The following is a 26,007-nucleotide window of genomic DNA, read 5'->3' as shown; positions in this document are numbered from 1 at the left end:
CTGCTTCGCCGCCCCCCCCACCCCCACGTCAAAACCGGCTCCCGCCCCGCAGCTCCGAGTTCCGAGGCCGGGGTGTGCTTCTCCCCGCAGCCGCCTCAGAGGCCAGGCCACGCCCCTCTGCGCGCGAACCTAGCGGGAAGCCAGGGGCGTGGTCAGATGGCTGGGTGGGGCAATATGGGGGCGTGTCCTCCTCGATGCTGGGCGTCTATTGGCTGTCTTGCCGTGAGGAGGCGGGCCTCAGGAGAGCCGCGCTGTGGCCTCCCGGGTCTCGCACCCGCTCGAGGGATCACAATTGGAAACACTGGAGCTTTCGTGGCGCGCTGCAGAGTGCGGCTCCGACTCCTACAGCATGGCTGAGAAGCGGCACGCCGAGGACACCCAAGCCCGACGGCTCCCCGATTCCTTCAAAGGTAAGCCGTGAGCCCCGGGTAAACGCCCGACGGCGGGCTGCCCCACCCGGTAGCCTTCCCCTCGGGGGCCGGCCGCGCCCCGGCCTGCGGCGCGAGGTGTGCGGGTTCCGGGCACGGCGTCCTCGCGGCTTCGTGCTGCGCGACCGCGACCGCTTCGCCGAGTCGTCGGGCGTCTGCTCGTGTACTCCGTGCTTCTCAGGCTGAGGGTTGCGACTTTGGGGTGCTGGGGTGTGGTGGGCGCCACTAGCAGAGGCGCGTCCCATGCCCGGGACCCCGGCCGGGGCTCGCGTGGTCCGCGGTTCGCACGGACCTGCAGGGCCAGCGCGTCCTTAGCTCGCGGCACCCACGAGGACGCGGAATCGCCGAAGTAACCGGTGGGTCTCCCAGTGGTGCTGGAGTCGCCGTCTCCGACGTCAGAACCTCATCAGTTTCACACAGAAAGATGTCAGGCTCTGACCCTGGACACATAGTAGGCGGTAGGTGTGAGAAAAACAATCAACAACAACCACAGCCTTAGCAAGTCTCTGGCTCTCTTCCTTCCCTTCTTTCTGCCCCAGTCAGTTCCCCTCCTTTGGGGCTTTGTTTGATTGTGCTAGTCCTAGGGCTTGAACTCCGTGCCTGGGCACTGACCCCGAGCTTTTGTGCTCAAAGCTAGTGCTCTACCACTTTTGAGCCACAGCTCCATTTCCAGCTTTTTAGAGTTCATTGGAAAGGGGCTCACAGACTTCACTGTTCCAGCTGACTTTGAGCCATCTTCTTTAGATCTCAGCCTCCTGAGTAGCTAGGAGTCATCAGCTCCAGTTGAGAACTCTACATTCCCCTATCATTACCACCTTAGGAGGGCCTTCCCAGGCTGGAGACTGGAACTGTAAGTGGTTCCATCATACCCATTTTTTTTTTTTTTTTTGTCGTGGGGCTTGAACCCTGGGCCTGGGTGCTGTCCCTGAGCTCTTCAGCTCAAGGCTAGCACTCTACCACCTGAGCCACAATGTCACTTCTGGTTTTCTGGTGGTTTATTGGAGATAAGAATCTCAGGAACTTTGCTACCCAGGCTGGCATTGGACCATGATCTTCAGATCTCAGCCTCCTGAGTAGCTAGGATTACAGGCATGAGACAGTGAGCCACCGGCAACTGGCCATATCTACTTTTGAAGAAACTGCTGCCATCAAGAGAGCTGCCATCCTGAACATTTATTGGCTAACTCCTTGAGGGAGGGAAGGAATGTCCCATAAAGTTAGGCCCAAAATGATTCAGGAATAATGAGATCCTCTCAGGATCCCTTACCCATTCTAAGGAATTAGTTCTCAAGATGGAACTTCAAAATGGACAACAGTGAAACAGAGGCAAGATGAGCTTTTCCAGTACCCCACAACAAACACATCTGGAATAATCTATTCTGATTATTTTGGTTTGGTTTGGTTTTGAGAGTCTTTACTTTCGCTTTTGCCCAGGCGAGCCTCTAATTCACTTATTCTACCCCCTCTCCCTCCCAATTGCCTGAGATTATAGGCTAGCTCCACCGGAATTACCAATAAATAATTCTAAACATGTATGAAGCAGCCTTTTTTTTCACCCATCTGAATATAATTTCCTTTGCCCAGAGATACATGTCTTGAATTCCTTCTTGCACCAAAAGAGTTATAGAGTGCTGATGCTGTAGCTTTGTGGTAGTGTGCAAGGAAGGGAGCCTGGGTTCCATCCCTGCCACCACCACATACGCGCACTGGATCTGCTGGATCCTCACAACAGGCGTAGTCCTGTTGCTATCTCTGCTTTATACTTTAAGAAACTGATACAGAGGTTAAATTCCTTAAAGCTACACAGGTTTAGTGGAATCATATTTAATACCTTCATGTAAGTAATTCTAGAACTTGAACAAGAAAAAAAAAGTCCATTACCAACTCTTCAATAGTTGTCATTTCCTAGACAAAAACAGTGGGTTGAATCCTTTCCTTTGTACCTTGACCTTTGTTGGTACAGTTTTTACCTTGTACATTATTTATTTTGCTGGTCCTGTGGCTTGAACACAGAGTCTGGATGCTGACTCTGAGCCTCTTTGGGCTCAAGGTTAGTGCTCTACCACTTGAGGTACAGCACTATTCCCAGCCTTTTCTTAGTAGTTCATTGGAGATAAGAGTCTCATGGACTGGCTTTAAACTATAATCCTTAGGTCTCAGCCTACTTTACAGGTGTGAGCCACCAGCGTCCAGCTATTTACTTATTTTTGTGTTAATTGTACTAACGTACATCATTGTGGTATTTCCAGATATGCATATAATGTAAATTCACCCCCTCTATTATACTTCCTTAGTCCACTTTCCTCTTGTACTCTGACCTTCTAGGAGAAAACTACAGTGAGGATTGAGTTTGGGAGAGTTGTTTGATAATAAAGATGATCTTTGAGGTTAATAGTCAAAGACCAGCTGTTTCTCTTGTTTTGTTTGAGACAAAGCTATTACTATGTATAGCCTCTTCTATAACAGGGATGCTTAGATTCTCTATTTTCAATTTTTCACAAATGAAGCTTCTTACTAGGACAGATATACTATCTTAGTAATTATAGTCTGTTTACTAATAATATAAACCCAGATAAGCAGCCTACCTATAGAAGAATATGTGATGAAGAACATGATGATCATACCCTCAAATCAACACTTTGCGTTACAGCGAACAATAAAGTAAGCAGTCAGACTGGCTTGGAACTCACTGTATAGCCTCAGCTGGCCTCAAACTCCTTCTGCTTTTGTTTCCTAATTGCTGGGATTATAGGCCACAGATCAGATTTTTATTTTTAAGTTTTTTTTTTTTTATTTTTTTTTTAAATTTCTTTGGCAACAATCCTGGAATCATATATCATTGAAGATGTTATAGTATTTGATGTCCTATTGAAAATAAAGCATAGAAAGTCTTTGAAAACTCTCTAAGATGTTTCTCTTAAAAACAAGGTATGCTAGCCAGGCGCGGGTGGCTACCCAAGAGGCTGAGATCTGAGGATCACAATTCAAAGCCAGCCCAGGCAGGAAAGCCCATGAGACTCTTTTTTTTTTTTTTTTTTTTTTTTTATTTTATTTGAGAACATACTGTACAGAGGGGTTACAATTACATGGGCAAGATAATGCATACATTTCTTACCAAGCATTGCAGCCTCCTCCTTTGTTTACCCTTCACCTCCCTTCCCAGCCTCCCCCCTCCCCCCCACCCAATCATACCCCCCACACACACACACACCGACATTGTAAAGCTGGTTTTGACATGACATTTTGTACTTCTCATTGTTGCAACAGGTCCACCTGAATCCTTAAACGACTTGTTTGTCCCCATCTCCTCCATTTATTTTAAGTTTGTTTACTTGGTTTGACACTAAACCTTTTTCTTTTAAGAAACTAATGAAAATAAATGCACCTGCTCCCCAGATACATACAAATTTTTCTTGTTCTGTATGTTTTTTTTTTTTCTAATGGTAAGCCATAGAGATTTGATACTAGGGGGAAGGGGGAATTTACTGCTGGAATGTCTTAAATAGAATTTGTTTTTTTTGGGGGGGGGGCCTGAACTCTGGGCCTGGATGCTGTCCCTCAGCTCTTCAGCTCAAGGCTAGCGCTCTACCACTCTACCACTTGAGCCACAGTGCCACTTCCAGCTTTTTTCTTTTTGCTTATGTGGTGCTGAGGAATCAAACCCAGGGCCTCATGCATGCAAGGCAAGCACTCTACCACTGAGCCACCTTCCCAGCCCTTAAATAGAATTTCTTAAATGCTTGTCATGTGCCAGAGACCACCTAAGTGCTACACAAGCATTATCTCTTGGGTGCTAGTCATGTGATAAAAGCAACGTAAGTATTTACAAAGGTCTAATTGCACGTCTACAACAAGTAAAGTACCATTCTGTTTTATAGTAAGAAAACAAGCCAGAGTGATAAAAATCACACAGTTCATAAGACTCAGAATCAGGTTTCAAACTTAGGCTATCTGACTTTCCAAACCATTTTCTCTGTCCCAGAGCTACCACCAAAATGCATATCAGAGTGTAGGATCTTAGCCAACTTTAGTACACACTGAAGTTGAGAAACAGTAAACAAGGAAAGCCCAAAGGAACCCACCTTCAGTCAAGGCCTAGTATATAAGACAGTTCTAGAGGACTGCTTCTGAGGGAAGCAGTAGAATTACAAAAGCTCAACTCTGCCTCTTTGTGTATCTGCTGAAAATTAATCCTAGATAGTTAGATATGACCAGAATCAAAACATGTCTAATTTGTCCTAAAGCCAGTGCTCTAGCTTTGTAATGAAATAATGCAGATGGATTGCAAAGAAATGTATCATTGTAATTAAGAGTCATGTCAACAGGATAAATCTCTCTGGGAGAGTCTCAGAAAATAAGCAGAATCATGGGACTGATTTGTTTATTTCAGTTGTTACAGTGTCAGATTAGGGAGACTTTGTACTTCTTTAATAATCAACCTGAGTTAAACCATTCATGGTCATAAATTAACTCAATTAATTTGCAGGTTAAAACTACAGAAGCTGTCATGTACTTGTAATTAAATAAATTTTTGTGTCACCTAATTGTAAATTTTACACTGTAAAAGCATCATAAACTGCTGAGTTAGCTTTGCAAAAGAGCCAAGTAGAGTCTGGAGGCATGGCTTCAGCAGTAAGAGCACCTGCCTAGCAAACACAAAGCCCTGTGTTCAAACTTGAAAAAGTGATACAGTTGAGATTCAAAATCAGCTGGATACTGGTAGCTCATGCCTGTAGTCTTAGCTACTCAGGAGGCGGAGACCTGTGGATCATAGTTCAAAGCCAATTCAGGCAGAAAAGTCCATGAGACTCTTATCTCCCTTCAATAGACTGCTGAGAAAAAGCCAGAAGTGGTGCTATGGCTCAAGTGGTAGAGAACTAGCTTTTTGCATAGAGGCTCAGGGACAGTGTCCTGAGTTCAAGCCCCAGGATGGGCAAAAAAAAAGTTTTTAAAAAGAAAGGAGAGGGCTGGGAAGGTGGCTCAGTGGTAGAGTGCTTGCCTTGCATGCCTGAGGCCCTGGGTTCAATTCCTCAGCACCACATAAGCAGAAAGAAAAAAAAAAGCCGGAAGTGGTGCTGTGGCTCAAGTGGTAGAGCACTAGCCTTGAGCTGAAGAGCTGAGGGACAGCGCCCAAGCCCAGAGTTCAGGCCCCACAACTGGACCCAAAAAAAAAAAAAAAGAAAGGAGAGCCAGGCATAGTGGCTCATGCCTGTAATCCTAGCTACTCAGGAGGCTGAGATCTGAGAATCATGGGTCAAAGCTAGCCTGGGCAGGATGAGAGTCTTATCTCCAATAAACCACTCAGAAAACTGGAAGTGGCTATGGCTCAAGTGGTAGAGTGCTAGCCTTGAGCTGAAGAGCTCAGGGACAGCAACTGGGCCCAGAGTTCAAGCCCCATGACCGACAAAAAAAAAAGGAGGAGGAGGAAAAGGAGGAAAGGAAAAGCAATTTCCTGAAAACTATGATAATCACAGAAAAGTGAACACCCTGCTCTGAGTCTGCCTAGCATACTTATATACTTGTATCACAGTGATTATTATCATTAGTTATCCATTAGCATCTATTTCCCCTTTTAGACTGAGATCTTCATTGTAATAAGTTAGTGCCAAGAACTTAGTACATGTAGAAAGTATGTGTTGAAAAAAAAGGAAGTGGAGTTACCTGTTGACCACTTACACTTCATTGTTTGTTGTAACCCGAAGTGTTGTTTTAGGGTATGATCATGATGTTCTTTTTTTTTTTTTTTTTTTTTTTTGGGTCCCGTCGTGGGGCCTGAACTCTGGGCCTGGGCGCTGTCCCTCATCTCTTCAGCTCAAGGCTAGCGCTCTACCACTTGAGCCACAGCGCCACTTCTGGGTTTTTTCTTTTTGCTTATGTGGTGCTGAGGAATCGAACCCAGGGCCTCATGCATGCAAGGCAAGCACTCTACCACCGAGCCACCTTCCCAGCCCATGATGTTCTTTCTCACATGTTCTTACTATGTAGGCTGCGTATCTGGGTTTATATTATAAACGGACTATGATTACCAACATAGTATACTGTCCTAGTAAGGAGCCTCATTTGTGAAAAATTACAAATAGACTAGATAAGCACCCTGTTATAGAAAGAAGAAAGAAGGAAATGTATATCAGTAGAGAATTGATTCCTCAGTCCTTTTTTTCCCATGTTTATCCAAGTTCTGGGACCACTAGAGAAACTTAAACCCCAAGCTTTGGCTTTGATTTTGACCTTGCTATTAGTAGATTAGCTTTGAAAACGCAACCAAGAAAATGCCTGTCTTAAAGGAGTAGACAGTAAAAATGATAACAAATTTGTGGTCCACTAGAGTGAGCCCTTAGGGAAAGATAGAGTAGTGTAGGAAAAGAAAACAGACATTAGAATCGGAAGATCTGGGTTGAGATCTTAGTACTCTCAACTTACGATTTGGTCATCTTCTCATCCAGAATGTCAGTTTCTCATCTATACTGTGGCCATAATCTTACTGCCTTCTAGTTCAAGATTTCAAGTATGAAATGTATATACACATATCTTCTCTTGAAACTTTAAGTGAAAACATTAAGATACTTAATGGAGGAGAAAAAAAAAAGATTAACAGGGACTAGAACTTTTAAACATGGAAGGCTACATTTCCAGTGCTATGTCCAGAAAAACCTTCAGAAAGCCTGGACATTCTCTGGCAAATTCAAGTTTAAGGGTAAATTGGAAAGATGTATGACAAATGGCCTAACAAAGTTTAGCCCTCTCACTCCCTGCTCCAGACATGAAGTTCCTCCTCTAGAGACAGAGTCCCTAAACAGATTGTTAGTCTTCTTTTTTTTTCTCCATTGTGCGTAGGTCCCAGAAGGCAATTCACTTACTAAAAGGTTTATTCCTATAAACAATTATCAAGAAGGTCCTTAATGTTGAGAGCATAAAAAATAAGAATAACTATTTGCTTCTTGAACACTTCTAAGTGTCAAGCACATTATGTATTTTCTTATTTAATCTTTCTAATGCTGTGAAATAAGTAATGTTTCTCCCATTTTATAGATATGAAAATGGAGTGGTAGATTTCAAATCAGTCACAAAATCCTTAGGCTTTTAGTCACACATTAGCTATTTGGCCTCGAAATAGAATTGGGAGCCTAATGACAGAATTTCCTTAAGTTCCTGTTTGGTTTGGTTTTTCTTAAATTTTAGTTTACTGATGTTGCTCTCTCATGTTTTCTCTCCCGACTCATTTTATGGCTTGAAACATGGGAATAAAAGAATGCTTGGGAAATAAAATATTTATAGCTATTTAATTGCCTTATTCTTTTGGTGCTAAGCAAAGAATTCTCTTGGTTTCAACTTTTAGAATAGTCTTTAATAGAACCAGTCCCTCTCCTTCCCTGAAGGTTGTGGGGTGAACAGATTTTTAACCTCTGTCATCCACAACACATAATGCTTCATCTGTACCAGCTCCTTGGGCCTAGTATTCATAGCTTCTGGCTTTTTGGTGGTTAATTGGAGATAAGAGTCTCACAGACTTTCCGTCCCGGCTAGTTTCGAACCATGGTTCTTAGATCTCAGCCTCCTGATCAGCTAGAATTATAGGCATGAGCCACCTGTGCTAGGCTCAGTTTGTCTATTTTTAAGTGGTTAAAAAAGATGAATATTTCCTTACATGTGAAGAGTAGATGAAAGTCAGACTTCTGTGTCCATACATTAGCCCAGCCCGCTCATATTGTGTATTTATCGCATGGCAGTGCAGAGTTGTACTTGCCACAGACTTTTTGGCTTGCAAAGCCTGAAAAGTTACCTTCTGGCCCTTTAAAGGGGAAGTTTGTCAAATCCTGACAAAATCTGGTGTAGAATAATGCTTAAAAAAAAACACGGATCTCGCCAGCGCTGGTGGTTCACACAGGAGGCTGAGGAAAGCTGAGGATCCTGTTCAAAGCCAGTTTGAACAGTCTGTGAGACTCTTATCCCCAATAAAAGCCAAAAGCGGGGCTGTGACTCAAGTGGTAGAGTGCTAGCAACCCCATGTCCAGCAAAAAAAAATGCTATGAGAACCAATCATGTGTATTCTTAAGATAAAATTACTCCTCACCAACCTATCTTTCTCCACCCAGACAACAGAATTCCTGGTGGTTCATGCTATCAAATTTTTCACTCCGGTTCTGTTAAAGGGGAAGGAAAAGATGCCTTTAAATGGTTCAACTTTGTTTACTTCAGTGACTCTTTAGCTAACCTCGTGTGTGTGCAGGCTAATCTTATTTTTTAGATATGATAGAAAACTTGTTTCTGGCTTTTGTCAGCAGAGGAAAGCCATTATCTTTTGAACTTTAGAGTAATTAAATTTCAGGGACTAATGGATTTATGACTGCATATGACTTCTAGTCATGCCAAGTTCAATAGATATTAAAGTAAACCAGATGTTGTGATAGATACACTGTTGTGAATGTTGCCAGGGAAAGAATGTGTTACTGTTCTTCCTGAAACTAACCCAATAAAAATTGCTGGGTAACTTGTCTGTTTTCTTGTTTTTTGTTTGTTTTTTTTGTTGGTCATGGGACTTGAACTTTGGGCTTGGGTGCTGTCCTTCAGCTCTTCAGCTCAAGGCTAGCACTCTACCACTTGGGTCACAGAGCCACTCCAGTTTTCTAGTGGTTTATTGGAGATCAGGGTCTCCTGGACTTTCCTGCCTGGGCTGGCTTTGATCTATGATCTTCAGATCTCAGCCTCATGAGTACACCTGTAATCCTAGCTACTTAAGAGGCTGAGATCTGAGGATCCTGGTTCAAAGCCAGCCCCTGCCAGAAAGTCCGTGAGATTCTTATCTCTAATTAACCACCAGAAAACTGGGAGTGGCGCTGTGGCTAAAGTTGGTAGAGTGCTTGCCTTGAGGTAAAAAGCTCAGGGACAACATCTGGGCCCAGAGTTCAAGCCCCACGAATTTTATGAAATGTGAGTGAGTAGCTAAGATTGCTTCTGCTCTTTTTCCCAGAAGTGGTAGATGACTGAAGTTTTATTTATAAGCCTGAAGTTTTATTTATAAGCATCTAGGCCTCTTTTCCTTGATGAATATGGTTTTGTAGTTTTTCGAGCTGTGAAGCTTGAGGGTTGAGAATAGGATCTTTTAATTGCAAAGAAATGGGGAAACTATTAAAGTGTGGATGCAACCCTGATTGTTTCTAGCTGAGCATAAGAAAGAGTAAACTCGATTTTCATAGAGTCTACTCAGCTTCCTGTTCTCTTGATTTGCAATCCCATATACTTACAAGGGTTTGAAGACACTCTGCTTGACAATGGAAAGTGAATGCAGACATGATCTGGGCAGTGCTTTCTGGTTTGTCTTCATGTGCCTCTCTTTGAAACTATATTTCCTAAGAATCTCAATAGTCAAGCCTAGACTGGCAGTTTTTATGTATGAGGAGAGGAAGGGAGGTAACATCAAGACACAAATTAAGTCTTTTAAGAAACTTTCCTCAAAAAGAGCAAATGTGTGGATTTCCCTCATTTTCATCATGCAAATTTGAATACTCAAATAGAATAGAGGGTTATAGAAAGGTATCATCTATATTTATGGAACATTGATTCAACTTTATAAGCTGAATTAGCACTAATCCTTACTTTTTACCGTTGAAGTAACTAAGGCCCAAATATCCTTTCTATGATGGATGCTGTGTTAAACATTGGAATATGAAACTGAGTAAAAGCATAGCTTATTGGTATAGTATTTGGCTAGCATATGTGAGGCCCTGGGTTTTATCCCAGCACCACCAAAAGAGGGGGGAAGGGTAAAAAGATACCTCCGAACCCTTAGGGAGTTTATAGCATAGGACACAGAGATGTGTGTTTTGGAGTATGAGAATATAGGACAATATTTTAGAAAGCTCCAAATGCTGTCAGGTGTAAGTATCTGTAGTCCATCTGTTCTTGCTTAGAATCTGTGGGACTCAAAATCTAGACCTTTAAGCCTGGCACAAAGCCCTAAAACTGTCTTTTGCTATAAATAGGCATCACTGGAATTAAGAAGGCTTCCTTCCTCTGTATGACTATCAGATTTCATTTTCAAAATCCCTGTGTGTTGTACTTACCCAGTTTAGATATTGTCTCAAGAAAGTACCCCAAACATGAAAACAAATTAAGGAATACTTTTTAAATTCAGTAGTTCAGGGGTCAAAGAGACACAGAATGGGGGCTTTGTAGTAATTGACTTGTATTTGGATCACATTGTGACCATGGGAAAATTATGTTGCCTCAATTACCTCATTCTTAAAATGGGATTAAAAATGCTGGGGCTGGGAAGGTGGCTCAGTAGTAGAGTGCTTGTCTTGCATGCATGAGGTTTGATTTCTCAGCACCACATAAGCAGAAAAAGCCAGAAGTGGTGCTGTGGCTCAAGTGGTAGAGTGCTAGCCTTGAGCTGAAGAGCTGAGGGACAGGGCCCAGGCTCAAAGTTCAGGCTCCACAACTGACAAAAACAACAACAAAAAACCATGATAAAAATACTTAGCTTTTAGATCTAAAATACATTAGGACATAGTAAATTATACAGGTCTCTAGGCATTCACACACAGTAAGACCAAAGGAGCATACTCTTAGGAGAGGAACAGAAAGACACAATGCTTGTCTGCATCTGATCATCATACAAAATAATATTTATTGAAATGAACTCCAGGAAATGGAAATAAGGGGTTTTTTTCACTTTTTTGTTCTCTTTCCTTTTTGTTCTGTTTGTTTATATGTCATTGGGAGTATAAGGGGACACAGAGAAATGGAGGGACAGGATAAACAAATGTAGCAGGGTACTCAATGGACACTATGTTGAAAATGAACTTGGGGCTGGGGGCAGGAGGGAAAAACTGGGGGAGAGCGAGGGAAGGGGTGACATTATCCAAAAAGAAACGTACTCACTACCTCACTTATGTAATTGTAACCTCTCTGTACATCACCTTTAGAATAACAATAAAAATTAATTAATTACTTTTTAAATAGTACTTGGCTTCACTAGGCAAGGTGGCACATACTTATAATCCTAACGTTTTCTTGAGACAGGACAGTCATGCATTTGGCTACATAGTGAATTTGAGGCTACTGGGCTATATGCCAAGACCCTGTCTCACAAAGCAAATAAAAAATACTTAGCCTCCCAGGACTGTTGTGAGAGTTAAGTGATACACTTTTCTTGCTCGATAAAAGAAAGAATAGTGTGTTACATAGATTGGGGAATAGAGAACCCCACTCTAGGGTTGTATGAGGATTAATGTGAAAAGTAATGCTCAGCACAAAGCTCTGAATTGCTAGTGGGGATATAAAGATGAGGATGATGCAGGCAGCAGCCATGTTAATTCCAGTGATTCAAGCTATGTGGTTTTGTTTTCAACAGATAGCCCAAATAAAGGCCTTGGACCTTGTGGATGGATTTTGGTGGCTGCCTCATTCTTATTCACACTTATAACTTTCCCAATATCGATATGGATGTGCATAAAGGTAAAGACCTTTTCATTTACATCAGGATGGAGTCCGTTCCTACTTACTCAACCTACTTTTATGTGTGTAAGAGATGTAGATGGTCTAGCCTGTAATTTGTTTTCCTCTTTTGGAAAACTGATTCTACTCATCAATTATACTGGAATCGTAATGCTTTTTTTAAAAAAAATTCCCAGCCATCTAATTTTAAAATAAGAATTGCCATCAGATATTTTCTGGATCAGGGATATGAGATGTTCTTGGAGTGCAAGTTCTCAAGAGTTAGCAATGGCGAGGTTCAAGTGCTGACTCCATGGTTCACTCATGGGTCCTCACTTATAAAGTGGAATTGAACCACGACACCTCCTTCTTCAGGGAACTATGATAAGGGTAAAATGAATTGATGAGCCTGACTGTACTTATTGCAATTTCTGCCATATCATAAGGGAAAAGGCTCTTTCGCCTACAAAATTATCAAGGTTTAGATAAGTGACTATCGTTTACATGTTCTTAGAAAAATAAAATCTGCTCCAAGCTTTTTCAGATACTTTTAATTTTAAAGATCAGAACAAAAACCTTTGGAAATAGAGCTGTCGCTCAAGTGACCTTAAGCAAATACGCTCACGGACAGTACCCAGGCCTTGACTTCAAGCCTGGGACCAGCACAAAAAAAAAGAAAAGAAAAACCTTAAGCTTTTTTTTCCTGAATAAACAATACATGAACAACTGATTATAAATGGTCACAGCTGAGGAATGAGGTAATAGATGTATTTCTGTATTGTGTTCTATACTTTGTAAATTTCTACAGCGAATATTTTCTAATCAGTATGAAAATAGCAAATGTCGTGCTTATAAAGAGTAAAAGATTGCACATGTTGTTTATAGATAATGTATGGGTACGGAGAAAAGGTAGGAGATAGCAAACCTGTTTAGAATGTAAGTGCATATTTAAGACTGTGTATGTGTCTATGCTCCTCATGTTAAATTATTATTTATTTTTTTTAATTCTAGATTATAAAAGAATATGAAAGAGCCATCATCTTTAGATTGGGTCGCATTTTACAAGGAGGAGCCAAAGGACCTGGTCAGTACTGGGATGCAAGGAGGATTATCTGAAGAGTAACTTTTAAAAATACTAATAATAACAATAATAAAGATCTTGCCTTTTTGCCTAGGGCCAACTTCATACTACAGTCTTCCTACTTGTGACTGCTCTGATAGCTGGGACCACCAACTCATGACACTACACCCATGACACTACACCCATGACGCTACACCCATGACGCTACACCCTGCTTGTTGATTAATATGGGATCTTGCAAACTTTTTTGCCTAAGCTGATCTTGAACCATGATCCTCCTGATCTTTGCTTTCCAAGTAGCTGGCATTACAGGGCTTTTTTTTTTTGCTTTTGTATTTGTAGGAAGAGGGTGTTTCATTTTGGTTTTGTGCTGGTACTAAGGCTGGAACTTAGGACCTTGTACTCTCACTTGGCTTTTTCACTCAGAGTTGGTACCCTACTGCTTGAGACACAGATCCACTTTTGCCTTTTTGGTAACTAATTGGAGATAAGAATCTCACAGTTTTTTGGTTTTTGTTTTTGGGTTGTTTTTTTTGTTGTTTTTTTTTTTTTGCCTGGGATGGCTTTGAACTGTGATCCTTAGATCTCAGCCTCCTGAGTAGCTGGCATAAATTACTCATGCTTGTTTAGTTTTTTTTGAGAAAGGGTCCTCAATATAGCATAGGCTGGCCTTGAACTTGTTATATGGCCTAAGTGGACATTGAACTCTTAACCATTATGCTTTGACCTCCCACATACTGGGATTATAGACTTAAACCATCATACCCTCCTCACTTGAGACAGGAGCATTCTAATTGATGAGATTTCCCTGTGATAGCAGACATTGTGTAACAATACCTGTGGTTCTAGCCAGTCTCAGTATTCTCCATCCCTGTGCACCCTTCCTCCTCCCCTTCCCCTTTGAGCCCAGAAGATTATCTTTAGACAGGAATGGTTACAGCTTTAGAAGTCAGAGCATGAGAATCCCTACTAAGGAAAGGCCTTTAGTTACTCATCTGGCACACTTCAGTGAAGTTCCTACTGTGTTCCCAAGGCCTGGGAATTGAAGCAAGAGTAGAACACAGTCCCTTCCCTCAAAGCTTTGTCCAGTAGCAGGACACTAACAAGGAAATGGATAACTACATCCCATGGGATAGGTCTTATGAACAAGAGACTCTCAGAGCAGGGTACCTAACCTCAAATAGCAGTAGGTGAGAAAGACAGGCTTTGTGTGTGTGTGTGTGTGTGTGTGTGTGTGTGTGTGTGTGTGTGTGTGTGTGAGAGAGAGAGAGAGAGAGAGAGAGAGCATGCTTTCATGCGTCCATCAGGCACGCATGCTGATATTAGGGCTTGAACTCATAGCCTGGGCACTGTCCCTTAGCTTTTACCCTGAAGGCTGGTGCTCAACCACTTGAGCCACAGCTCTGCTTCTGGATTTTTGGTGCTTAACTGGAAATAAGAGTCTCACAGACTTTTTCCTACTTAGGCTGGCTTCAAACCACAAACTTTAGATCTTAATGTCCTGAGTAGCTAGGATTACAGGCATAAGCCACCAGCATGCAGCTAAGCATGCTTCCTGAAGGAGACATCCTAGCAGAGACTTATGGCAGGGGAAGGTGTTGACCACCAAGAAGTGTTCCTAACAGACACAGCACCACATACAAAGCAGTGTAAGGGAGACAGTGTGTTGAGTCATCAGGGAATCCCTCCAGAGTCATCAGGGGTCAGATATGCAGATATGCATACAGGATACGCAGATATGGCTGAAGAGGTGGCCTATGATGGGTCATGCAAGTCCATGCCTAGGGCAGGGTTGGTATCTTAGCTGTGGAAGAATAACTACCAGAAACAAAAAGATGGCTTGAGAAAAGATTTTCATTGAAAGAAAAAATGTCCACAGCATGGAGTAAGGAAATGAATTCCACAGGCCTCCGTGGGGACAGTTCAAGGTGGGAAGTGGGCAAAGGGAGTCAAGGACAACATTCTGAGCTTCTAAGTTTTTCACAAAGAAAACTTGGTGACTTGCATTGAGTAGGATTGGGCTGGTCACATCACTCTGGTCACTCTGATCCTATGTGTGTCTTTGTTACAGGTTTGTTTTTTATCTTACCCTGCACTGACAGCTTCATCAAGGTGGACATGAGGACCATCTCATTTGACATTCCTCCTCAGGAGGTGAGCTCCTCCTTCACCTTGGCTAACTGAGGAATTATGGTCATGACGGACCATAATTAATGCTAATGGGAGTGTCGAGTTACTGTCATTATTGTCATTACGTTTACTATCATCATTATAAATTTCTGAGAGAAACTCCTATGTAGCCCAATATTCTTTCCTGTTATGACCATTTCATTCACGAAACATGGGTTAGAAGCCAAAGGATTAGAATTGCTCCTTTGGAAGTTTAAATGTATTAGAGGTCATACTGTACTTTTTCAGACTATGTCACAAAGTTGTCACCATTGAAATAGCAAAATACCAGAAGAATACAGACGAAGGTTCATTCCTCAGACTTCAGTGGCAAAACCAGGATTAAATCTAGTTTAGTCCTTGAGGTCCCTGTCTGGTGCTTTCCTTAGCTCAGTATTAGTTGCATTCTTCGTTAGTTCTGTCATGCCCTTTATACCCTTGTCTTAGGAATCACAGAAGCCATGGTAGACAGAAAACCTTCAGGCAGGCTGATGGAGATGGGGGAATCCTGTCTTGTTTTTTGGCCTATGGAACTAGGCACAGTGTTGGAACCTGGTCATGTTGCCTTTTCTAATCACAAAATCCAGAAAGCAGCTTAGACAGGACCTTGCTGGTTCTGATCCAAATAGTTGATGAGGTCAGACTTTTTAGTGCATACAAGCTTGGTGGTACCAGAAATCATCAAAACGTCCATTTCATCCATAAAAACAAATCCAGAGCCAGTTGGCTCACTCCTATAATCCTATAATCCTAGCTATTCAGGAGGCTGAGATCTGATTTTATGATTCAAAGCCAACCAGGGCAGAAAAGTCCTTGAGACTCCTATCTCCAATAAACTACCCAGAAAAAGCCAGAAGTGGAGCTCTGCCCAAGTGGTAGAGTGCTAGCCTTGAGCAAAAAAGCCTAAGGAACAATGCCCAGGCCCTGAGTTCAAGTCTCAGGACCAGCACCAAAAAGTGAAAGTCCCAGAGCTCTGCTCTATCTCTTGCATGGTCTATCTTTCAGAGAAGATAGGCTCTCAGAAGACCCCCTTTCAGGATTTCTTGGATTCCTGGCATCTTCCTCTGTAAACATTGCAGGCATCTGTTGAGGTTGCTGAGAGCTGCGCTGCCTTCCAGCTGCTCTCCCCTCCCTGCAAGTGGATGAATGCAGAGCTGATTGGACTTGGCAAGCAATTCTTCCCTCCACCCTCACCCCTCTGTGAACACTCTGCCTACAGTAAACACTTGCCGGAGAAGCTGCAGCTTAGCAAGCAACTGAAGCAGAGTCAGTGGCAAGATTCTGTTAGAAAAGACATTTGCTTTCCCATCACTTTATGGAAAACAGTTTTCACATAGAGTGATAATACACTCCGTCTATCTGCAGATCCTTCTCTTTGCTTCTAAGTTAGAGGTATTTTTGGATTACTTACCGAGAGGAGGGGAGGATTGCTTTGATGCCTGGTAGAGCTAAACAGCTACTTAGCAAGATGGTTGTTTTTCCCTTCTATTTATGTAGCATGTTATACTTTCCAAGGGACATCTTTTACATGAATCTAGTTTCCTTGATCTTCACAGAAATTTGGGTAGAATTGGAAGGTATTGTCAGCACAGGCTTACCAGGACACATAGTTTAAAGCCCTGCTAGATAGAGGGTGCCAAGAGCACATGCTGAGCTGGAACTGTGTTTGCTTCCATGCTCTTTGTCATTCATTCTTTCTAGCACCGTGATTCAGTTCAATTCATCCCTTCCTCAGTGACCACCTGCCATGTATTAAGCACTCTACCAATGCTAGAGATACAAAGAGTTGCCCCTAGCAAATTCATAGGCTAGGCTGGGCATGGTGGATCAAGTCTTAAATCCTTAGGGGATTATGGTTCAAGGCCAGCCTGGGCATCAAAGTTTGCAAATCTCCATCTCAGCCAATGGCTGGGCACAGTTGTGTTGTCCCAAGCTATGGCGGAAAGCACAGAGGCTTGGCTCAGTGGCATGCCTCTGTAACCCCAGCAACAAAGGGAAGCACAAATAGGAGGGTTGCAGCCCAGGCATAAGAGCAAGACTATTTCAAGAATAAGCAAGGCAAAAAGAGAATGAAGGAATAGCTCAAGTGATAGATTGCCTGTGTAGCAAGTGCAGGGCCCTGAGTGAAATAGGACCATTGGGTCTGGCCAACCCCTTCTTGGCCACATGCTGGATGGTAAGGTCTGGCATCTTTACTTTGGTAGAAGATGAAGCCACTGACTCCTAGGGGTAAAAGGAGTGGCCTCCCAGGTTAGGGGGTTTGCCTGAATGGTTGGAGGCAAGGACGGGCTTTTGGCTGATAGGTTACTAAACCTGTCATCCAGTGCCTGAAACTGGGAGTTTCCTGTGACCCTGCCCCCTGACCTGAGCCTATTTAGGCCTGGGCCAGTGTTCCTGTCCTGTCTCCTATCTCCTGCTTGTTCCCCAGCCAACATAGTATCACAATGGTGTTTTTTGTTCTTTCTTCCCTCTTTGGCCTGTTTGCTAGCTGTGTTAGGTGTATTTGCAAGCTGCAGGCCTTTGTAACAATTGGCTGCCTGCAAACCACTAGTGCTCCAATAAAGACTCCAAGATTCATCCTCTCAAAATGTGGCTTCTCCATTTTTCTCACCTTACAACACATGTACTCATGTATGAAGCACAGATTAGAAATAAGGCAAAAAGGCTTTTCTCTTACTGTCTAAATTAACTTACCCCACTCAACAAGGTCACTTTTTACTCGATAAAGCTCTTACCATTATCTGATAATGATAGCATTATCATATGCCAGGCACTTTTTCTCACCATTTAAACCTCAGTAATTCTAACAGCCAGACTTGTGAAGTAGGAAATGTTATTAATCTCCACTTCACAAATGAGGAATCTGAGTCCCAGAAAGGCTAACTACTAATTTGGGTTACTTGTTTTCCTGGAGCCTGCCACTCAGATTATCCTTTAGTCAAAACAAAATTATGTTACATTAAGCACATACTATAAAGTATACCATAACTTTGCTGTGTAAAAATATTCTAACTTTCTTTGAGAGTCAGGTCTCACCCCTTCCACCCATGGCTACCTACTTTCTGTCCCTTAAAGTCTCCTTTGATTCCCCCACCTCCTCAAAAGTAGGACCCAACACTGGTCATGTTTTTATCCCTAGCACAATACTTTCTATCAAGTAGCTTCTCATCATTTGTTGAGTGATTGAATGGGTTCAGGGACTTGGATAAATTAGTGTGTTTTATTAGATTTCTAAAGATAGAGTGAACCTTCTGATGCCTTCTTACAGAAAACGGGCTACTTCATTATCAAAGTTAATTTATTACAATGTAGTTTGTATAGTCAAGAAATGTGCTACAGGATTGCTTCCTTCCTCTTGTAGATCCTCACGAAGGATTCTGTGACCATTAGTGTGGATGGCGTAGTCTATTACCGTGTTCAGAACGCAACCCTGGCTGTGGCAAATATCACCAATGCAGACTCTGCCACCCGTCTTTTGGCTCAGACTACTCTCAGGAATGTTCTAGGCACCAAGAACCTTTCTCAGATTCTCTCTGACAGAGAAGAAATCGCCCACAACATGCAGGTGAGGAACATACAGACATGGCAGCCCCCTGGAAACTGACCACGAAAGCAAGGAGCGTGTGGATGTTTGAGAATCCTTTGCTAATTGAAGTTGAGGTATCCTTGGTCTCTTTGTATTTAGTAGGGTTTTCCAGACTTGGAAGGACACGGTTTCCATATGAACAACCTCTGGGTTCCTAACATGACAGTGAATGTTATTTTTACTTCCTTCCAGTGTGTGCTTTCTTTTTCCAGAAGTAGTGGAACTTTTGGTTTAGTGTAAACTTGGACATGTTAGAGCTCTCTTTTGTGGGTGTGTCCCGCACCTTCCCTTCTGTTGTGCCCAGTCTTACCCGTATGATAGATATCTAGTTAAACCTGGCTTGTTCAACAAGATAGTAGATATATTGAAGAAATAGGTGGCAGATTTATAGACTGGAAATCTGAATTCCTACTCAATTTGTATAGATCTCATCGTGATCATATTCCACACCTCTGCAACTTTATGAAATACCCAATATGAGTTCATTCCTACCCTTTTAAAGGAGGAAAACAATCAGATGCCAGTGGCTCATACCTCTAAGCCTAGCTACTCAGGAGAATGAGCTCTGAGGATTACAGTTCAAAGCCAGTCTGGGCAGGAATGTTCCTGAGATGCTTATCTCAAGTTAACCATAACAACTCAGAAGTGGAGCTGGGGCTAAAGTGTTAGAATGCTAATCTTCAGCACAAAAGCTCAAGGATAGCACCCAGCCCCTGAGTTCTAGCCCCAGGACTGGCAAAAACAAAAAAAATAAAGGAGGAAAACATGCACCAAGAAATAATATGACTTGCACTTAGTCACATTAGCTCAGGAGTTAGCAAGCTATAGTTCCCAGAGTCAGCCACCTGTATTTGTAAGGTTTCATTTATATACATCCATAGCATTCATTCATGATGGTTGCTTTTGACCTACATTTTTAATCATTGCAACAGGAACTGAAAATAAACAGTTCTTACAGCCAGGTACTGGTGGTTCATGCCTATAATCTGAGACTAAGATCTGAGGATTGTGGTCTGACATCAGCCTGGGCTGGAAAGTCTGTGAGACTTTCCTCTTTAATAAAATACTCAGAAAAGGCCAGAAGTGGCACTGCGGCTCAAGTGGTAGAGCACTAAACTTGAGCAAAAATAAGCTAAAAGCTCAGGGACAGCACCCAAGACCTAAGTTCAAAGCCCTAGGATCAGTACACACAAAACACACACACACACACACACACACACACACACACACTTCCTACACAGCCCTCTTAGAAGAGGTTGGCCAACCTCTGTACTAGCTCAATTAGTAACAGAATGGAGATCAGTTCTCTAACAACCCAGCCCCTAACTGGGCATAAGGATAATTTTTTGTGCCACTCTCCCAGCACCTTATCTGTTTCACATCCCAGTGAAAGCAGCTGCTCTGGCCATCTGAGCAGAGATGGACGTTGACTCGATTGGCTTCTCTTCCCAACAGTCTACCTTGGATGATGCCACTGATGACTGGGGAATCAAGGTGGAGCGTGTGGAAATTAAGGATGTAAAGCTGCCAGTGCAGCTCCAGAGAGCTATGGCAGCAGAAGCAGAAGCAGCCCGCGAGGCAAGAGCCAAGGTAATGTTTTCTGTTTCTTTGGAGGGTTTTTGTTGTTGTTGTTTTTCTTGCTGAACTTTTTTCCCCCCAAAATAAGATGCTCACTTTAAACACCTGAGACAGTTCTGAAGGCCACCAATTCTTTAACAGTTTTATGTTCTTGGGTTTTATTTAATTAGGTTGTTGCAGGGCTGGCCAAAACAGAATGTTACATGTGCAAATTCTGCACAATGTCTCATGGGGCTCTCAGTCCATTAGAATCCTGCCTATGTATTAACTCTGTATTGGGTGATGTGGCCCCTTGGGAAGCACTGAGGAAAAATGTGTTGAGCTGACCTGAAACATAGTATCATTTAAGATGAGAATATATGAAAATTCAGGCTGCCTCACCAGACCCAGGATCAGGAAGCAGAGACAATCCTCACCAGAATTAAATGTGGGAACCATAAAGCAGTCAAGGATAAAGGGAGCTAGTCAGTCTTTCCTAGGCCATGTACCACTGTAAAATAGTGCTGGTTGGAGGACTTCTGACTCACAAGTTCAAGTATATTCCCAAATGAGCAGTAAAGGAGACAGACCACATTCACAGAAGAGAGCGTCTCATTGATCCAACTGTGGCCCGAGGGCACGGCCCAATAGCCTCACCCTGTGAGCAGCTAGAGAAGGAGTTCTCTTAGAGGTGTTGCTATGAATTTGACAAATCAACTAAATGCAAAAAAAAAAAAGAATCAGATTGTCATTAGAATATGGTAGTAGCTGGTGAAGATGGCTGGCCACGGAACCTTGTTCTCTTAGGATGCCCTTGAAGCCACAAATTGACCACCATCATTTCCTAGCCAGCCACAGGCAGAAGAATAAAGTGTTTGGGATAGGTTTTCCTAATATGATCATTGATGCTCAGCATAATAACCCAATGATACTACATAATCTTCATGTGCCTTCTTTTAAACCCATAACTTCTTAGGAACTAAATTATATGTATATGTATGATATATGTATATGTATTATATACATATATATGATACAGATCATATATATGATTGTGTTAGTGATGTTCCCTAATATCAGCTAATTATTTTGAAAATTAGAAACTGCTCTTAGCTAGTCATTATCTTAAACCTCACTTCTAAACCATATTGAATAATAAAATTTCCCATATGTGGACTTCATAGACTCCTCAGAGTTCATCGTCCAAAAGTGCCAGTGCTTGCTCAGGCACTGCAACCTCCTATTCCCTTGTCATCAATTAACCACAGCACTGTTTTCCACTGAGCTGAGACTTGGCTCCAGAAGCCATCTGCAGTACTCCGGGTAACAGAGTTTGCCCCGAAAAGTGAAAGTCACATGCCGTCCTTGTCAATGAGAGATTGAAGCCCAGGAAAGCTAAGTGAGTGAGTTCTTCAGTGTCACCCCATGGCATTGCAAATTAGAAATCCCTGCTTTCCTCCCAGCCTCCCCTGCCTTCTATGCCATTCTTGACAGCATGGAGAGTGCCTGTCCACTCTTTATAGCCAGAAGAAAAAAGAAATTCTGAATTAGTATGCTTTCAGTGGGATGGGGCTGGAAGGTTAGTCTGCAAGGTTCTCAGGAAACCTGGGCTGACTATCTTCAAGGTTAGGGTTTGCACAATGAACCTGACCCTGCTGCGAAGTGCAGTAATTCTGCAGCAATCATAGCCTTATATTCATGTCCCCATGAAAACTAAGGAACCCTGCCTACTTTAACAAAACAGCCACAGAAAACAGAAAGAGAGGGTAGGGGAACCAATAGCTTAAGAGACACTGGAGAAAAAAAATCCTTCAAGTTAATTAGCCATAGGGATTAAAAAGAGGTGCTTCCCTTGATAAACAGCAGAGTGGCTTGAAAAACAAGGTAAGAACCAAATGTGGGCAGGTGAGAGAGGACCTGGAGTGCTTGCATTCTTCTGGTGGGAGTGTACGCTGGTACAACCACTTTGCAGTAAAGTGGCAGTGCATCTACCAAAGCTGAATGTTTGCTACACTGTAGAAGCTATTGCTCCATTCCTAAGTAAGTGGCTTACAGCAATGTACCAAAAGCCATGACTGGGATGTTCATGGCAGCACTTCATAATTGCCCCCAACATGGCAACTCCCATGTCTGTTGCTAGATGTTCTATGAATAAATACGATGCAGCAAAGAGGAAGAAGCTATATCTGTTCACAAAGTAGAAGATTTGTGAGACACAAAAGAAGACAGATTTTTCTACACATTTTACAATAGGTTCAAAGTTTATAAACCAGCTTTTAATGGCCTCAGATCAGAAAAATGCCTGGCATGTGCCAGAGTTGACTGACCTGGAGCTACTGCACATTTGGCAAAAAGCCCTCCCCTCCCCCAAAGAACTTGCTTTGTTCTCTAAGATGCTATGCAGAGTGCACTCAGCCTACCTCTAGACAAAGCCTGTAGTATTGTGTTCATAGATTTGGCAGCTTGCTCAAAGCAGCTTTTCTACGAACAAAATGTGTACCCATCCTGATGGGTCTGGCTTTGCTGCCAAGAGATTGTGTATTAATTGGCAGTGGGAAATGAGATAGCTCAGCAGTTGGTCCATGTTCAGAAAAAAAAAAAAATAGTGCCTAATTGGACACATGAGCTGACATGGAAAAAAATATCAGAGGCTGCTGGTCCCATGGTAAGGGTTCTTTCTGCATTCACTAGTGCTTATCCTGGAGTACAATTACATGCATCTCTTTGACCATGTCTGGCACTTGCCCACCAAGGCAGGACATAGTGGTTTGCTTTGATAATTGAAGGTTTAATTCTGTTCTTTCTCTCAGTAAGTCCCAGATCCTATATCAGTTAATGTCAATATCTATATAAGTAAAACCCAGAAACTTGAGTATCAGGCCCTCTGCTCTCCCCTTCCCATACCAAATCCATCTCCAAATACTGCTGATTCTCTCCCCAAATGCCTCCTCAATCTATCTTACCCTCTAGCCTCCCTGGGGCCCTCCCCCAGTCTCTTCTCACCAATCTCTGCACCTCCCTCTGTGTTTTCTCAAATTAGGCAGCAAGAAGGAAGAAGGACAGAAGATGAATTAAACCCCTTTAAAGCTTTTCCACACCAGGTGCTGGTGCTCATGCCTGTAATCCTCGCTACTCAGGAAGCTGAGATCTGAGGATAGCCATCCCAGGCAGGAAAGTTCATGAAAGTCTTACTTACAATTAACCACCAAAAAGCCAGAAGTGGCTGTGACCCAAGTGGCAGAACACCAGCCTTGAACTAAAAAGGCAAGATCAAAGACAGTGTTCAGGCCCTGAATTCAGGCTCCAGGACTAGCACACACACACACAAAATATTTTTTACTAGATATGCTTCTCAGTATCATAAATGAATTAAATTATAACTATGTATTTATTGCTAGAATGAGATAGGATTCCATATAAGTTTTATTCTTATTTTTCATTTTGATGGATGAAGATGCCTAATTTACATATGTAAACAGAACTTTTTTTAAAGGTACTATAAGTCCTTATTTCAGCCTCTTATCAAAACATGCATCGAATGCTCTATCAGTTTTTGCTTCAATAAGATTCTCTTTGCTTTTTTTGAAATCAAAGAATTGCAAAAGGATTTGTAATCATTTGGTGATTATGCCTTGATGTTAATGGATTGCTCCGGTCTGACTCCCCTACTGTCCTTTCCTGCTCACAGGTGATTGCAGCTGAGGGAGAAATGAATGCATCCAGAGCTTTGAAAGAAGCCTCCATTGTCATCACCGAGTCTCCCGCAGCCCTTCAGCTCCGGTACCTTCAGACTCTGACCACCATTGCTGCTGAGAAGAACTCCACCATCGTCTTCCCTTTGCCCATAGATATGTTGCAAGGCCTCATGGGGGCAAAGCAATGAGTCAGATGCGCTAGGGGAGAGATTGGCTGTACCCTTATAAGGATAAGGGGACCAATTTAGCCTTCAGCTCACAAGGAGAGAGAGTAGGGCAGGAAATTGCATATCCTCCCTCCCTTTCCCTTTCCATATGTTGAATGTAAAACTTTTAGAATGTATAGTGGTCATAAAAACAGATAAAAGAATTGTTAGCTTTGTGGCTGGGGGTGTTACTCAGGGCTAGAGCACTTGGATTACATGCCTGAGGCCCTGAGTCTGATCTGTAGCACCATTAGAAAGGGACAAGGTGGGAAAGAAAGAATTGTTAGTTTGTAAATACTGAAAGAGAAAGATTGATAATTTATATATATATATGTATGATAATCTCCTAAGTCTTCAAAATATTTTAGGAGTTTGTATTTTTAGAACATTTTGTAGAAGATTAACCCTCTCTTCTGAATTTTCTATCAGCAGCCAGGCCAAGAGCAAGAACATAGAGTAGACTGCCATCTGACTCCCCTTAGCCAGATAAATGCTTTGCAGAAAGTTATGACTTGGGCTATCAGCAGCTTCTTGGGGCCATCTGTGCCTTACCTCCAGGGAATCTTAATGTCTCCCTCATATCCATCTCCTTGCTAAACACAAACCATGTGTCAGAGAATCCTCAGTGAATAGGCCCTCTTTTATGGAAACCTGTCAGAACTAGGGGAAATTAGATAAAGATTACCCCAAACCCTTCAAAGACTTAAATTCACTGTTGTGGTGGTCCTTTTGAAAATAACAGGTGCATTTTTTTCCACTTCTCTGAGCCTCCTTTTATGAGTAAACAATGCTCTGTGATCTGCCTTTCAAACCAATTTAAATACTTTTCACAAAAGTGCTTTTCTCACCTTGCCGATTTTTTTTCATATATCAGGTTTTGAATAGTTTTGCTATTTTATAAAAAATATTGTCCAAGTTTTATAAACAATTGTTATATACCCCTCTAATAGCTTAGGGACTAAAACACTTAAAAAGAGTATCTTCGGAGGACCATTGTATTTCAATAACCGCAGGCTACAAACTTACAGGCTCTGGGATACCTTGGTTATGAATTCCATTAATTAGTAGCATAAGGAACTCATAATACAGTGGACATGTAATATGTGACAATCTTGGGAAGACACTGGCACTTAGGGTGTCATCTATAGAGATGTAGAACTGCTTTTTCTTGCATGTACTTTGATGTAGAAAGGGATGTGGCAAGTGTATTTAGACCAGGGTTTCTTAGTCTGTAATATGAGGAAGCCTCTTCCATTTTGAATCACCTGACCCTCTTCCTTCCTGATTTGGAAAGCCGGCTACCGACATTTGCAGCACTTCCTCTTTGAGGCTCTCAGTTCCCCCAAAGTCTAAATATAAGTCATCTATTCCCGGTAGCACTCTCTGTATCTGCCTTTACACCTTAGCTGAATTACTGTCAGTCCCAGCCTGTTGGTCCTTCCTGTCTTGTATATCCCATTTCCAAGCTCATTTTAGAAAACTTTGAACCACCCTCCACCCAGATTCCTAGTGGAGCTGATTAGAAGTTATGGCACATTTCAACTAGGGACTCAAGTTGCACTTACATTTTGAATTTTCTTCAAGTCATGGTTTTTGTGTTGTGAAGTGGCTCACACATAGTGACTAAGGATCGGGAAACGTCATGTCCAGATGAATAGCAGTGCACCAGGTTCCCTGTGTTTTGCTCTCCAGGTATTGAGTGATCCGCCTTTTTGCGTCTGTGAATTCCTAGTCCAGTAGGTTGAAGTTCAGTGGAGCTAGAGGGAACTCCAGGACGGAGCAGTGCTGGTGCCGGGGTTTGCACCTGCCTCCCCTTCCAACAATGCAGAATAAAGCATGTGCACTGGGA

At 42.4% G+C, this 26,007-nt stretch overlaps 1 protein-coding gene across 1 annotated transcript; it reads left to right on the top strand.

The window, feature by feature from the left end:
• Positions 1–251: 251 nt before the first annotated feature.
• On the top strand, positions 252–26,007 carry Stom (stomatin). The gene is made up of 7 exons (XM_042678671.1): positions 252–410; positions 11,782–11,885; positions 12,876–12,948; positions 15,017–15,099; positions 18,476–18,679; positions 20,156–20,290; positions 23,946–26,007. Exons 1-7 carry the CDS (start codon positions 350–352, stop codon positions 24,138–24,140), a joined length of 855 nt encoding a protein of 284 aa, XP_042534605.1. The 5' UTR covers positions 252–349; the 3' UTR covers positions 24,141–26,007.

This window comes from Dipodomys spectabilis, unplaced genomic scaffold (genome assembly GCF_019054845.1).
Source record: "Dipodomys spectabilis isolate Male_0828 unplaced genomic scaffold, ASM1905484v1 ptg000046l, whole genome shotgun sequence".
NCBI classification, from domain to species: domain Eukaryota; kingdom Metazoa; phylum Chordata; class Mammalia; order Rodentia; family Heteromyidae; genus Dipodomys; species Dipodomys spectabilis.
Note: the sequence above shows the minus strand (reverse complement) of the source record. Positions and strands in the feature narration are given on the sequence as shown.